Raw genomic sequence first — 13,363 nt, forward strand, 5'->3', positions numbered from 1 at the left:
CTTTTCAAAACCTTACGAGACGGTGTTTGTCTGTCAGGATATTTAAAGCTATACCACCGCAAACTTCGAGAGATATCTGCATCGTTCAAAAAATATGCTTCAATTACATCAAAACTTACTTAATATGCCATTTTCGCAATAAATTAACACAATAACACGTGTAACAGATATATGTATTTATCTTATACAAAAAGCAAACGCTTGCATAGACTGTTCTATTTTCAAATTTAAGAACAACATTTTAAAAATTGTCTTCTTTTTAAAATATCTTAAAACGGTATTCAAACTCATAAATTGTAACATTTTCAAATTTACCAACAACGTTATTTTTGTTTTAAATTTGCTTTCTGTCTAGACGTATTGAAATACTAAGTTTTATCATTTTATCTACCCGTCCACTTATAATAAGGAAAACTATGCTTCAAAGTATTTTATGAAGTGGGTACTTATTTACGAATAATCAATGCTATCTATGTAATGATAATATCCCTACTTTTCATACTTTGTCGTCGGCAATAAATAACTTTCTTGAAATTTGACTCAAACATTTTACATTTGTTCCTTTCTTTTAAAATATTATGTTAGTACTTAAAAAGAGTTATTAGATTTTCGCCATTTCGATTGGCATCACAAAAGTAGTGGTGTTTTTTTTACATTTAAATCGGCTCGACTCCCAGACAAAATTAAAAAAAAATCTTTGAATGCAGATTTACTAACTTTAAAAATAACATAAAGTCTTCTTTCAGTAAAATACCCTATCTACGATATTTAAGGTACTTTTCTTTCATGTCCCATAACTTTGGGACGCCCCGTATACTTTTTATATAATTAAAAAATGTCCAGTAAGGCTCCAAAATAAACAGACGAGTTGTTATTTTTAACTACGATTATTAGTTTTTCTTAACTACGATTTTACAATAATATACAGACCCATTTTTTTGTTTAACTTGCCCTGCGATTCTGTAACTCACTTTTCGAACTCACACAGCGGTTTTCGCATCGGCGGTCGCTCTCAAATCAGTCGTGAAGCAGTCATTGTATGATTTGGCAGTCTGATAAACAATAAACTACAAGCTCCCACCTTTTCAGAAAACCGCTGTGTGAGTTCGAAAAGTGAGTTACAGAATCGCAGGGCTTAAGACCCGGTGAACTTCGTATCACCTACATAAATTTGTGTCGATACTTAATTCAACATTTTTAAATTACAACAATGAGATCGGACCTGATACTACAGCTATGAAACACCAATTTCGGAAGGCTACTCTTCTTTACTTATTTGTTTAAACCTTCCCTGTATTTCCACGAATATTTGAAGACCATTGGCCAAATCGGTCCAGCCATTCTCAAGTTTTAGCGAAAAAACGAACAAAAATTAATTTATATAAAGATCTGTAAATCAATAAGGTAGACAAATAAAACAACAACTCGGTTTGGTATAATGTAAAGATTTGTATTCCCTGGAGATAAGATACCCAAAAAAGTCAGGAACAACACATAAGTACACACTTAGCCTTAATTGATTATATCAGTAATTGATAATTTATTACGTATTAAAATTTATTTTGTTTGTTCTGTCTCAAAATCCGTATAAAAGCTCGACATAAGTGTGATCAAATCAGTTTGGGTTACGGTCATTAACGGACACTACGGTCCTATGGCTAAAATGATTTCCATTTATACGCTCTTCGTTTTAAGCGTAAGTTATTTTATATTTATTAATCCATCTCGTAATATTTTTAAACGTGAAACGATATATTTTTTAATAATGGGTATATAATACTTTAAAATATAGTTAAAATGTATGACAAAACAAGAACTACATTACCGGTTATGTCTATTGTTTATATTTTGTTACTGGATATTGGCCATTGCATAGTCGCGTTGGCAATTTTTTAATCAAAGTCTTTTAGAAGATAATTGAAATATAGGAAATATTCTTTCTTTATATGGCAAGCTGATCAACCTTTTTGTCTTTACTGTGAAAAAGATATAGTTTTTCTAGGCATCAAACCTAGCAATGTTGTACTTCGATGATATAGCATTATTGTGAAAATTTTTACGATTATTATTTTTATTTATTTCAGATTCTGCATGCTCATGCTGCTCCTCAAGGTAAATAAAATTTAATCGTGTTTTTAAATAATTTTTACCATAGTTAGGAAACAATTTTATTATTTAAATTAAATAATACAATTATTTCAATGTATCAGGTATGTCAATTGTCAATTACCCGCCTCAGCAATCAACGATTGGCGTCTAAAACCAGTGATATTTTAATTTATTTTTAATTTATTTGATATACTTACCAGAGTATCAGACATTAACCCATAAGTAATGTCATAGGCAACGTATATATTTTTTTACAATGACAATTTAAAAAATGTACTAAAATTTCACATAAAAAATTTTTATATGCTAAATAGCTTTATGAAAGATATAATTAATCGAATCCCGTATATAAGAGAATACACAATAGTTTAACTTATCCACACACATCACAGGCACATAAACATCCTGACACAGATATACACTGTCGTTTAGCAGTCCCTTGATGAGGAAGATGCGCTCAGATGTTGTTTTATCATCACGATGAGACGATAGTTGCGATTTACTGCTTGGCACATGATTAGAGACACAACATGTCTGTAACATTTTAAATAATAAGAAAACACTAGAATAAATGGCTCTAAAATAGAATAAACTAAAATATTAAAAAAATATGAAACATAAGTATTATTCAATTGAGTATTTCTAGACAATAAAATATTATAGCATAGTATTTCTATCAAATATGGAAAAGATATACAACATGAAAACTGAAATACCAGAAATTTAAACTTCATTGGGTGTGGATGAGGTAGTCTGTACGACTATAATAATAACAATTAAGCCTAATTTATTTTTTGAAACATGAATCCCTATTTACAAAAGATACACAAAAATTTTTTATACAAAATTTTTTTTTTCAAGGACCTCTTTTAGAGTATAGGTATATAGTATACTCCTCCAACTGGCTTCACCTCTCTCTATCTTGAGAATTTTTCTCCCAATCGTCCGCAACAACTTCTGTAAGCTCGGCAGCCCACGAACCTCTTTTTCTTTTCCCTTTCTTATTATTAGGTCCTTACATATGAAATTGGCGTATTTCGTACTGGCCACTTTAATCACGATGCTCTCATCTTTGGTACGGAATTCCAAATTCAAATTTATACAGCTATTTACTCACGTATTTGTGCTTCGATGACCGTCATTCAATTGTTTTTTTTCTGTTTTTTTTTTGGACCACTTGCAAGGGAAAAAAATTAACTCTGATGGGGCAGTCCAAATCGCCTTCACAGATTTTATTGATTCCCGTCAGACTGGTATTTTCAGTAAAGGGATCAATGAACTACCTATGAGATGGCAAATTTGCATAGAAAACAATGGTTCATACTTTGATTATATATGATACAATTCTGTCAAGAAAAAGACATGATAATTGCCAATACATTTTTTCAGTTGCCACCACGCCGTCTGTATACTTGGACTTCTCCAATGCATACATCTCAACATATTGTGCGAAATCAAATTGATTATGTATTGGTAAACAAAAGATTTAGAAATTGTATCAAGAGCGCGAAAACCTATCCGGGGGCAGATATTGGGTCTGACCACAATCCAGTGGTTATTCGCATCTATTGTAAACCCAAAAAAGTTAAATCAAAGAGCCAGCAAGTGAAATTAAATCTAAAAAAGCTTACGGATCCGAACACCAAACTCGAAGTCTCGAACGATCTGAATGATCAATTGAGTAAATTATCTCCTTAATAACAAGTCCTGAAATATGGACCTGCCTCAAGCAAGCTATACATAATACCTGTACTAAGTTCCTTCGACCATCGACAACAACGAAGAAGCAGGAATGGATAAGTGATTTCATTATACAGCTAATGGAAGATCGGAGATTGTGCAAGAATATTGATCCTCTGCGCTATAAGGAGCTTGATAATATTATCAGAAAAGAAATTAAGAAGGCTCGTGAGACGCATTTCAAAAATAAGTGTGAAATCATGGAAGACCTGCACAACAAACACGATAGCTTCAATGTGCACAAAAATATTAAAGAAATGTTGGGACTTAAGTGCAGCAATTTAACTAGCTTAGCCGATACAAACGGGCAGCTACTTTTTAGTATTGAGGCCAAGAAGGATAGATGGTTGGAATACATATCAAAAATGTTTGAAGACCCAACAAGACACCTCGCAATGTCCTTAACTGGTAATGATACTGGCCCACCCATAATAAAAGCAGAAATTTTATATGCGTTAAAATTGGCTAAATTGGGCAGAACCCCAGGTCCAGATGGCATCCCAGTAGAGGTCGTTAAACTCTTGGAAGGGGAGAACATAAACTTGCTCAAACGATTATTCAATCACATTTATGACACAGGTGACCTCCCAACCGAGTGGCTAAGATCTACGTTTATTACCCTCCTGAAAAAGAAAAACGCTAGAAAATGCGAGGAATATCGTACAATTAGTCTTATGAGCCACATGCTAAAGTTATTTTTGACCGTCATACATAACAGGTTAAGAAGTAAGTGTGACGAACAATTGGGAGATAACCAGTTTGGCTTTCGCTCTGGTGTAGGCACACGCGAGGCTCTTTTTGCTCTGAATGTCCTTGTACAGAAGTGTCAAGATATGCAGAATGACGTCTTCCTATGCTTTATAGACTATGAAAAAGCTTTTGACAAGGTAAAGCATGACGTTCTCATAAATCGTTTAATTGACACCGGTCTCGATGAAAAGGATCTAAGAGTAATCAGAAACCTGTACAAAGACCAAAAAGCAACCGTGAAAGTGCATCACGAGGAAACGGATGAGATTGGTATTTACCGTGGTGTTCGTCAAGGTTGTATATTATCTCCGTTGCTATTCAATGTATATTCCGAAGCAACTATATCAGAGGCCATTGAGGGGTTAGAGGTTGGTGTGAAAGTTAACGGAAAGATAATCAACAACATTCGCTATGCAGACGACACTGTTTTAATAGCCTCGTCAATGGATGATTTACAAATGCTTGTTAATAAAGTTCATGAAACTAGCGAAAGAGACGGTCTGACGATTAATGCAGTAAAGACGAAGGTGATGGTCATTTCCTGAAACGATACTTTAGTACCTAATTTATCCGTAGCTGGTAGAACGTTGGAACGGGTGCGGCAATACAAGTATTTGGGAACTTGGGTTACAAACGAGTGGAATCCTGATCAGGAAATTAGGTCTCGAATCGAAATTGCCCGAGGATCTTTCAACAAAATGAAGAAAGTTTTGTGCTGCCGTCACATGACCATTAAACTCCGAGTCCGACTTCTCCTTTGTTACATATGGCCAATTGTTCTGTACGGCTGTGAAGCTTGGACAATTAAAGAAGATACCCGCCGGCGCTTAGAAGCATTTGAGATGTGGTGCTATCGTCGCATGCTTCGAATAAGCTGGATCCAGAAGGTCTCTAACGAGAAGGTTCTGAAACGAGTTGGAATGTCGAAAAAACTTTTGCAGAACATTAAACAACGGAAAGTTGCGTACCTGGGCCACGTGTTGCGCCATGACCGCTACCACCTCCTTCAATTAATTATAATGGGTAAAATCCAGGGTAAACGGCGTGTTGGTAGAAGGAAGAAATCATGGCTCCGCAACGTTAGAGAATGGACAGGTATTGCAACTGCAGAAGAGTTGCTGCATCTGGCACAGGACAAGACACGCTTCAAGATACTGACGGCCAACCTCCAGTAATGGAGAGGCACTAAAAGAAGAAGATACTTTGATTAATTAAATATATTATATTTAAAAATATTCGACTCTTTGTTCCTCCAAAACGCCAATTTCATATGTAAGGACCTAATATATAGTCTGGACCGGCCTTTCCACTTAAGTTTTTTAATAAAATAATAATAAATATCTACTTACTTGCCAGAACATTGAAAGGCGTCGTGTTAATATGAATTATTCGATTTTAAACGTTAACAGGAGTTTGAAACCTGTCAAAAAATATCGTTTATCGTATTAACGAATTCAGTTACGTGTTTCTTTTTTCAGGTGCACCAATTCCTCAGATTTATTATAATCCACCACCGGACGTACCTCCGACTTTATACCATCCTGCAGCAGCACCAGCTGACACACCATTTCCATACCAAGGGTATCCACCCAACTTCTACCCCGTCAATACACCTAGAAGTCCCCCGTTCTACCCTGGCTTCAAAAATCCCAACTACCCGGTTCATCTGGTTCCTAACAATCCCGTCCCAATAGTCCCCTTAACTCAACCAGTACAACCTGTTCAAATACCTATAATTGTTAAGTTAAGTGTTCCAATAGAAAAGCCACTGCCACCTTTGACTCCAGTCAGTAGTATTTCTCAACTACCCTTACCCTTGCCCATTGTTCCAAATGTTCAAATACCAATAAATACAGCTCAGGCAACAACCAACGCTGAAAATGCGTCTGGAAACCCTTACACTCTAGGCGTAGAGCCTAAAAGTGGATCTAATAGTTACAACTATGAAACTAGCTCTGGCTCAGGCTCAGGATCAGGCTCAGGCTCAGGCTCAGGCTCAGGTTCAGGTTCAGGTTCAGGTTCAGGATCAGGATCAGGCTCAGGCTCAGGATCACGCTCTGGCACTACCTCTGGTGGAAATACATTACAAACTAGCTCTGGCTCAGGATCAGGCTCAGGCTCAGGATCAGGCTCAGGCTCAGGATCAGGCTCAGGCTCAGGATCAGGATCGGGCTCAGGCTCAGGATCAGGCTCAGGATCAGGATCAGGATCAGGATCAGGATCAGGATCAGGCTCAGGCTCAGGATCACGCTCTGGCACTACCTCTGGTGGAAATACATTACAAACTAGCTCTGGCTCAGGATCAGGCTCAGGGTCAGGCTCAGGATCGGGCTCAGGCTCAGGCTCAGGCTCAGGCTCAGGCTCAGGCTCAGGCTCAGGCTCAGGTTCAGGATCAGGATCAGGCTCAGGCTCAGGATCACGCTCTGGCACTACCTCTGGTAGAAATACATTACAAACTAGCTCTGGCTCTGGCTCAGGATCAGGCTCAGGATCGGGCTCAGGCTCAGGCTCAGGCTCAGGTTCAGGATCAGGATCAGGCTCAGGATCGGGCTCAGGCTCAGGCTCAGGCTCTGGTTCAGGCTCAGGATCGGGATCAGGCTCAGGATCAGGCTAAGGCTCATGCTCAGGAACCAGCTCAAGAGGAACTAGCTGTGGCTCGTTTAGATAGACAAAATTTTTGTACGATTTCTATCTATAGATCCGTATAACGCTTTCAAATTCCAGTTATCGAACCAGTCATCCCCGGAATCGTCTTATTCGTCCTTATCCGCAATCAAAGGGCAAACTGTGCATTTGCTTCAGTAACTACTTAGAGATGCCAGCAGTCATTCGCAATCAATTTAGATTTTACAAAACCGATATTAATAAGTAAGCAAGCATTTTAAAAATCAATCTATGTATGGAACCAAAAATATTAATAAATGAATAAAGCAAGAGTGTTGTTTTTATTTTTAAATTCTAAATTTCCAAATCATTCTAAACTTCTTAGCATTGTTTTCACACAGAACAATTCGACTTAGGGTCCTTTAAGAAAAGAGCGTACCAATTCTTAAAAGGCCGGCAACGCACTCGCGAGCCCTCTGGCATTGAGAGTGTCCATGGGCGGCGGTATCACTTAACATCAGGTGAGCCTCCTGCCCGTTTTTCTATAAAAAAACTACGTTTTCCAGTAAATATAGAGTTACGTTGTAAAAGTAATATCAAAGACAATTAACACAATTAGAGAAATTACAAATTTAGACGATGGAAGTCAGAAGCTGTAAAAATAATAAATATTTACTCGTAATTGGAAATGTTAAGAAAACCGCCCCGAGATATCGCTTTGAAAATCTTTCCTACCGCCTGACGCCAAGGCGAGGTTGCTAATCTTTGAATAGCGACTACAAAAATAAGATAGGTAGTTCGTTCTGCAGCGGAAATGCAATACGGAGGCTTATTAATATTGCTTAGAAAAAAAATAAAATTTAAAGAAAGGAAGGACGTAGTGAGCCTCTCTGTGGAACGCCTTATTGAATTTTATTGTATGGAGCTGGATCAATTTATCATTGTTAGTTTGTATAGCCCTCCTTCAGCTCAATATGATAGTTTAGAAAACATATTAGAGCAGGTTCTGTACAAATTGCAAAAATCCAAGAAATATTGATAGTTAGTGGAGACTTTAATGTAAATTTTCTTGACAACTGTAGTTCAAGTAAACGTATGCTTAATCTGTTTAAATCATATATTAATTTAATTAATAATTTTATTGGACCTACTAGGGTAACAGCCACCACGGCAACATATATTTTCTATAATAATATAGTTCCTATCAACGCCTGTATTATCAACAACATCTGACCACTCTGGACAATTGTTTGAATTTCAAATACTTAAATGTAAAGTTCCAAAAAAGAAAACATTATGCAGTAGGTAACCAAATAATTTATATAACACATTTTTTGATTCATTTATTGATGAATTCAAAAATGTATTCACTCCAAAGACTTTTTTGGTCTCGGAGAAACCTACCTTTTGTGACTGGGCAACTCCGGAACTACACAAAGAAAGGCTAAAATTGTATGAATTGTATGATGAAAAACAGTATAATGACAGTGAAGAATTTAAAACTCATGTTAGGATATTTCAAAAAGTTTTAGACAAGAGTGTAGAATCGCAAAGGCGAAACACTTAGGTCTAAAAATAAACAACAGCTCTGATAAGATAAAAGCCACTTGGAAAATTATAAACGAGGAGACTGGAAGAACCTCCAGAAGGGATACTGAATATAAGGTGAACATAAACGGCATAGTAATTAGTTCCGACCTTGAAGTAGCCTCTGCATTTGAAGAGTTTTTACTAACATTCCATTAAATACAACCAGCGTTCTAAATTCTTCACCATCAGCCGCCCTTTTATTATTGCAAAACAATGTTCCTGTATGCAATCATGAGTTTATATTTAGCCGCGTTAGCTACAATGATATTATATAAACATTTAAACAGCTAAAAAAAACCAGAGATCTTTGGGGTGAATCTGTATTTATCTTACAACCAGTAATCAATGCTATCAGTTCAGAGTTAGCTATAATATTTAATGAATGTATAGATTGTGGAGTCTTTCCAGACGAGAAGAAGCTAAGTAAAATCACCGTTATTCAAAACGGGCAGCACTTTTGACCCCACAAATTTTAGACCCATATCTGTGCGGCCTGCATTGAGTAAAATCGTTACAAAAATTATTCTTGATTGATACATTTTAATAATAATAAACTTATGCATAGCCAGCAGTATGGTTTTACAAGAGGTCGCTCCACAGCCGATGCTGGCATTAAATTAATTTCCGAGATTTTAATATTAATTTCCGAGTATAATGAATATACGAGTATACGCACTCGCGAGCCCTCTGGGCTGAGTGACCGTGGGCGGCGGTATCACTTAACATCAGGTGAGCCTCCTGCCCGTTTGCCCCCTATTCTATAAAAAAAAATAATAATAATAATGTAATATTTCTGGTTCAATACATCAATTTTTAAAATGGTTGCTTATTTATTAATATCGGTTTAGTATAATCTAAATTGACTGCGTTATACGGATCTATAGACAGAAATCGTACAAAATTTATCTACCTAAAAGAGCCAGAGCTAGTTCCTCTTGTGCTGGTCCCTAAGCATGAGCATTAGCCTGGTGCTGAGCATGATCCTGGCTGTGAGCATGATCCTGGGCGTTTACCTGATCCTGAGCCTGAGCATGATGATGTGCCTGAGCATGATTTTGAGCCTGAGCCTGATGCTGAGCCTGAGCATGATGATGTGCCTGAGCATGATTCTGAGCCTGAGCCTGATCCTGAGCCTGAGCATGATCCTGTATCTGAGCATGATCCTGGGCCTGCGCCTGAGTTTATGCCTGAGCATGATCCTGTGCCTCTGCATGATCCTGTGCCTGAGCCTGATCCTGCACCTGAACATGATCCTGGGCCGGAGCATGATCCTGGGCCTCTGCCTGAGCCTTTGCCTGAACATGATCCTGGGCCTAAGCATGATCGTGAGCCTGAGCGTGATCCTGAACCAGAGCCAGAGCTAGTTCCTAACGTATTTCCACTAGCTGAAGCGGAGTCAGAGTCATATCCAGATCCGTAGTTGTAACTATAAGTGATAGTTACAACAAAAAAAGAAAAACACTAAAATTATGAAACAATATACTAATATAAGTATTATCATATTTAGTAGTTCTAGGCAATAAAATAGTATAGTATAGTATTTCTATCAAATATGGAAAAATATACAACATTAAAACTGAAATACCACAAATTTAAACTTCATTGGGTGTGGATGAGGTAGTCTGTACGAATATAACAAACATGAATCCATATTTACAAAAGATACATTAAAGTTTTATAAAAAAATAATTATATTTTTTCAAGGACCTCTTTTAGAGTATAGGCCTCTTTCAACTGGCTCCGTCTCTCTCTACCTTGAGCATTTTTCTCCCAATCGTCCCAACTTCTTTAAGCTTTTAGTGTTTGAGGTACACCAAATGAAAACCATAATAGAATTCACTAGCTTTATTGTCCTCAGACTTACATGGTGGTTATAGGGCGACTGATTGATCCACATGCAAGTGGAATTACGAAATAATGATGCGTAGACAATATTACAAATACAATCACGAAATTTCTATAAAGACAATAATTACACCACTACATACACCCCCTTCTTAAAAAAAAAATGAGTAGATACATATAAACACAAAAAAAAATTGACTTCTGAAACTTTTAAATACAAACTATGACAAAGTGTAAATGTTATAAATATATACACAGTTATAAATGAATTCTATATTTTTCTTTTAAATCTAAATACAAATTAGTTTTGCAATTAGCTGAACAATCGCGGAATTTGCAATACTAAGTATGTTGCTTACAAATCAAAACATAAACCTAACGGGTTGCTTAATACTTCTACCACTACGCGTTTTTAAAGGTTCATTAACCTGCTTATGCTGATCTAAGTTTCCGCTAACCTGGTTGCTATTAAACTCATCTAGTATGTACGCTGGCTTTACACGGTCTATTGAAACATAAGAAATTTTATCATTTATTGCGATCTTAAAATTCTTTTTATTCCTTTCCAATACCTTGTAGGGTCCGCAATAAGGTGGTACTAAAGGTTTCCGTACTGCGTCTATTCTCAAGAAAACATGTGAACAGGAACTTAAATCAGCATGTACAAACATATTTTTATTACTAAAATCTCTAGATTTAGGTTTAATACTATTTAAAATATCTCTTAATCTAATTATGTACGCTTGCGGATTCTCTATTTTGGTAATACTATCGCTACAAAATTCACCAGTTAAACGTAAACAATGACCTAGAGCGAATTCCGCTGCGCTTATGTAACCGCTGTCCGCCTGACACGCTGCTCGCAGTCCTAGCATCACCGTAGGTAATTCTGCGAACAAAGCTGCGTTATTATTTAACCTCGCAATCAATGCCGCTTTCAAAGACCTATGCCATCTTTCTATTTTACCATTTGCCTGCGGATGATAAGGACTAGTGCGTGTTTTACGAATGCCTAATATTTTCATTAAATCTATGAATAATTCGCTCTCAAACTGCCGGCCTTGGTCTGACGTCAGGAAAATTGGGCAACCGTACCTACAGATCCAGTTATCATAAACTGCTTTTGCAACAGTCTCAGCCGTCATATCAGTAACTGGACAAATCTCAGGCCATCGTGTACGCCGATCTATCATCGTCACGCAGTACCGATAGCCATGTTCCGTCACGGGTAGTGGTCCTATTAAATCGATATGCAAATGTGCAAAACGGTCGCCTTCCTCGAAAGTACCTAACTTAGACACCGTGTGTCGCACTATTTTACTTTTTTGACATTGAATACATGTCTTTGCCCAAATCCCTATATCCTTGTTCATATTTGGCCAAAATGCTTTTTTACATATAAGTGTTCGCGATCCCTTGATCCCTGGATGCGCTAACCCATGGAAATAATCAAATATAGACTTTCTAAACTCTTTCGGAATGTATGGCCGAATATTTTTAGTAGACGTTTCGCAATAAATCAAATCATTAGAATTATTTAAGTTCATTTGTTTCAATTGTATGCTACTAGCGGTACTTGTACTCAATAAATTTGCTAACTCAGCGTCATCGGCCTGCGCATGGGCGATGTCTACATATTGTATCGGATTCGGACATGTTATCTCTTCTATCCTCGACAATGCGTCCGCAACTGCGTTCTCACTACCTATTACGTGTTGAATGTTATTTGTAAATTCGCTAATAAATAACAGCTGTCGCGCCCTTCTAGGTAATTCTTTGTTTGAGCCTAACTTACTAAATGCGAATGTTAACGGTTTATGGTCTGTATACACCGTAAAATTCCTACCTTCTATTAAGTCTCTAAAATAAACGATGCCTGAGTAAATCGCCAAAAGTTCCTTATCATATGTGCAGTACTTCTTTTGGGATTCCGTAAGCCTTTTTGAAAAGTATCCTAGGGGTCTCCAAGTGTTGTTTTCCTTTTGTTGTAACACCGAGCCGATACTGAAATCGGATGCGTCGGTCATTAAAGCTAATTCTGCGTTTGCAATCGGATGCGCTAAAGTAGCGGCGTTTTTTAAATTCTCTTTACACAAATCAAATGCCCTACTAGCCTCGTCTGTCCACTGTATCTTACGCTTATCGTTCTTTTTTACTCCATGTAAATACCTATCTAACGTTCCCTGTACTTTCGCGGCGTTCGGTATGTGATTCCTATAAAAGTTTAACATGCCGAGAAACCTACGAAGGTCAACAATAGTTTCGGGCTTCGGGTACTTTTCGATAGCTTGAACTTTGTCATGTAACGGACTAATATCCTTTTCTGAGACCTCGTATCCTAAAAACTCTATTTTTGTTTGACCAAAAACGCATTTTCCTAAGTTAATTGACATACTATATTTACTGAAACGCTCGAACAATAGTCGCAAATGCTTTTGGTGTATTAGCTCGTTATCTGATCCAATGATGACGTCATCAAGATACCCGAATACATATGATTCTCCGGTTATATTCTTATCATCTAAACTATTCAAATGTTCTATGCCTGCTAATATCGTACTATTTATAAACCTTTGGAATGTTTGGGCCGCGTTACGCAGTCCAAACGTCATCCTTGGGAACTCAAAAAGTCCGAATGGGGTAATAATCGCGGTCTTTTCAATATCTTCCGGCCTAATTTTTATAACATGATACGCTCGACAAATATCAATTTTTGAAAAAACTT

At 37.0% G+C, this 13,363-nt stretch overlaps 1 protein-coding gene and 2 long non-coding RNA genes across 3 annotated transcripts; 1 reads left to right on the forward strand and 2 right to left on the reverse strand.

The window, feature by feature from the left end:
• Positions 1 to 1,634: 1,634 nt before the first annotated feature.
• LOC125061134 lies at positions 1,635 to 2,348 on the forward strand. The gene is made up of 3 exons (XR_007118987.1): positions 1,635 to 1,696; positions 2,085 to 2,112; positions 2,211 to 2,348. It is a non-coding gene; the product is annotated as an uncharacterized LOC125061134 (long non-coding RNA).
• Positions 2,155 to 6,272, reverse strand: LOC125061128. The gene is made up of 2 exons (XR_007118982.1): positions 5,949 to 6,272; positions 2,155 to 2,643 (listed from the first exon to the last, which is right to left on the reverse strand). It is a non-coding gene; the product is annotated as an uncharacterized LOC125061128 (long non-coding RNA).
• Positions 6,273 to 6,540: 268 nt separating this feature from the next.
• Positions 6,541 to 9,952, reverse strand: LOC125061534 (protein TsetseEP-like). The gene is made up of 3 exons (XM_047667009.1): positions 9,807 to 9,952; positions 8,608 to 8,647; positions 6,541 to 7,209 (listed from the first exon to the last, which is right to left on the reverse strand). Exons 1-3 carry the CDS (start codon positions 9,950 to 9,952, stop codon positions 6,541 to 6,543), a joined length of 855 nt encoding a protein of 284 aa, XP_047522965.1.
• Positions 9,953 to 13,363: the final 3,411 nt, after the last annotated feature.

The sequence above is a fragment of the Pieris napi genome, chromosome 23 (genome assembly GCF_905475465.1).
Source record: "Pieris napi chromosome 23, ilPieNapi1.2, whole genome shotgun sequence".
In the NCBI taxonomy this organism is placed as follows: Eukaryota; Metazoa; Arthropoda; class Insecta; order Lepidoptera; family Pieridae; genus Pieris; species Pieris napi.

Coding starts and splice junctions, on each gene's coding strand:
- LOC125061534 (XM_047667009.1), bottom strand. CDS start 9,952: ATGCTCAGATACAGGATCATGCTCAGGCTCAGGATCAGGCTCAGGCTC. Junction 8,648..9,806: donor ATGCTCAGGCTCAGGATCAG/GTAAACGCCCAG, acceptor ATACAATTTTAG/CCTTTCTTTGTGTAGTTCCG. Junction 7,210..8,607: donor GAGTTGCCCAGTCACAAAAG/GTAGGTTTCTCC, acceptor CATGAGCCTTAG/CCTGATCCTGAGCCTGATCC.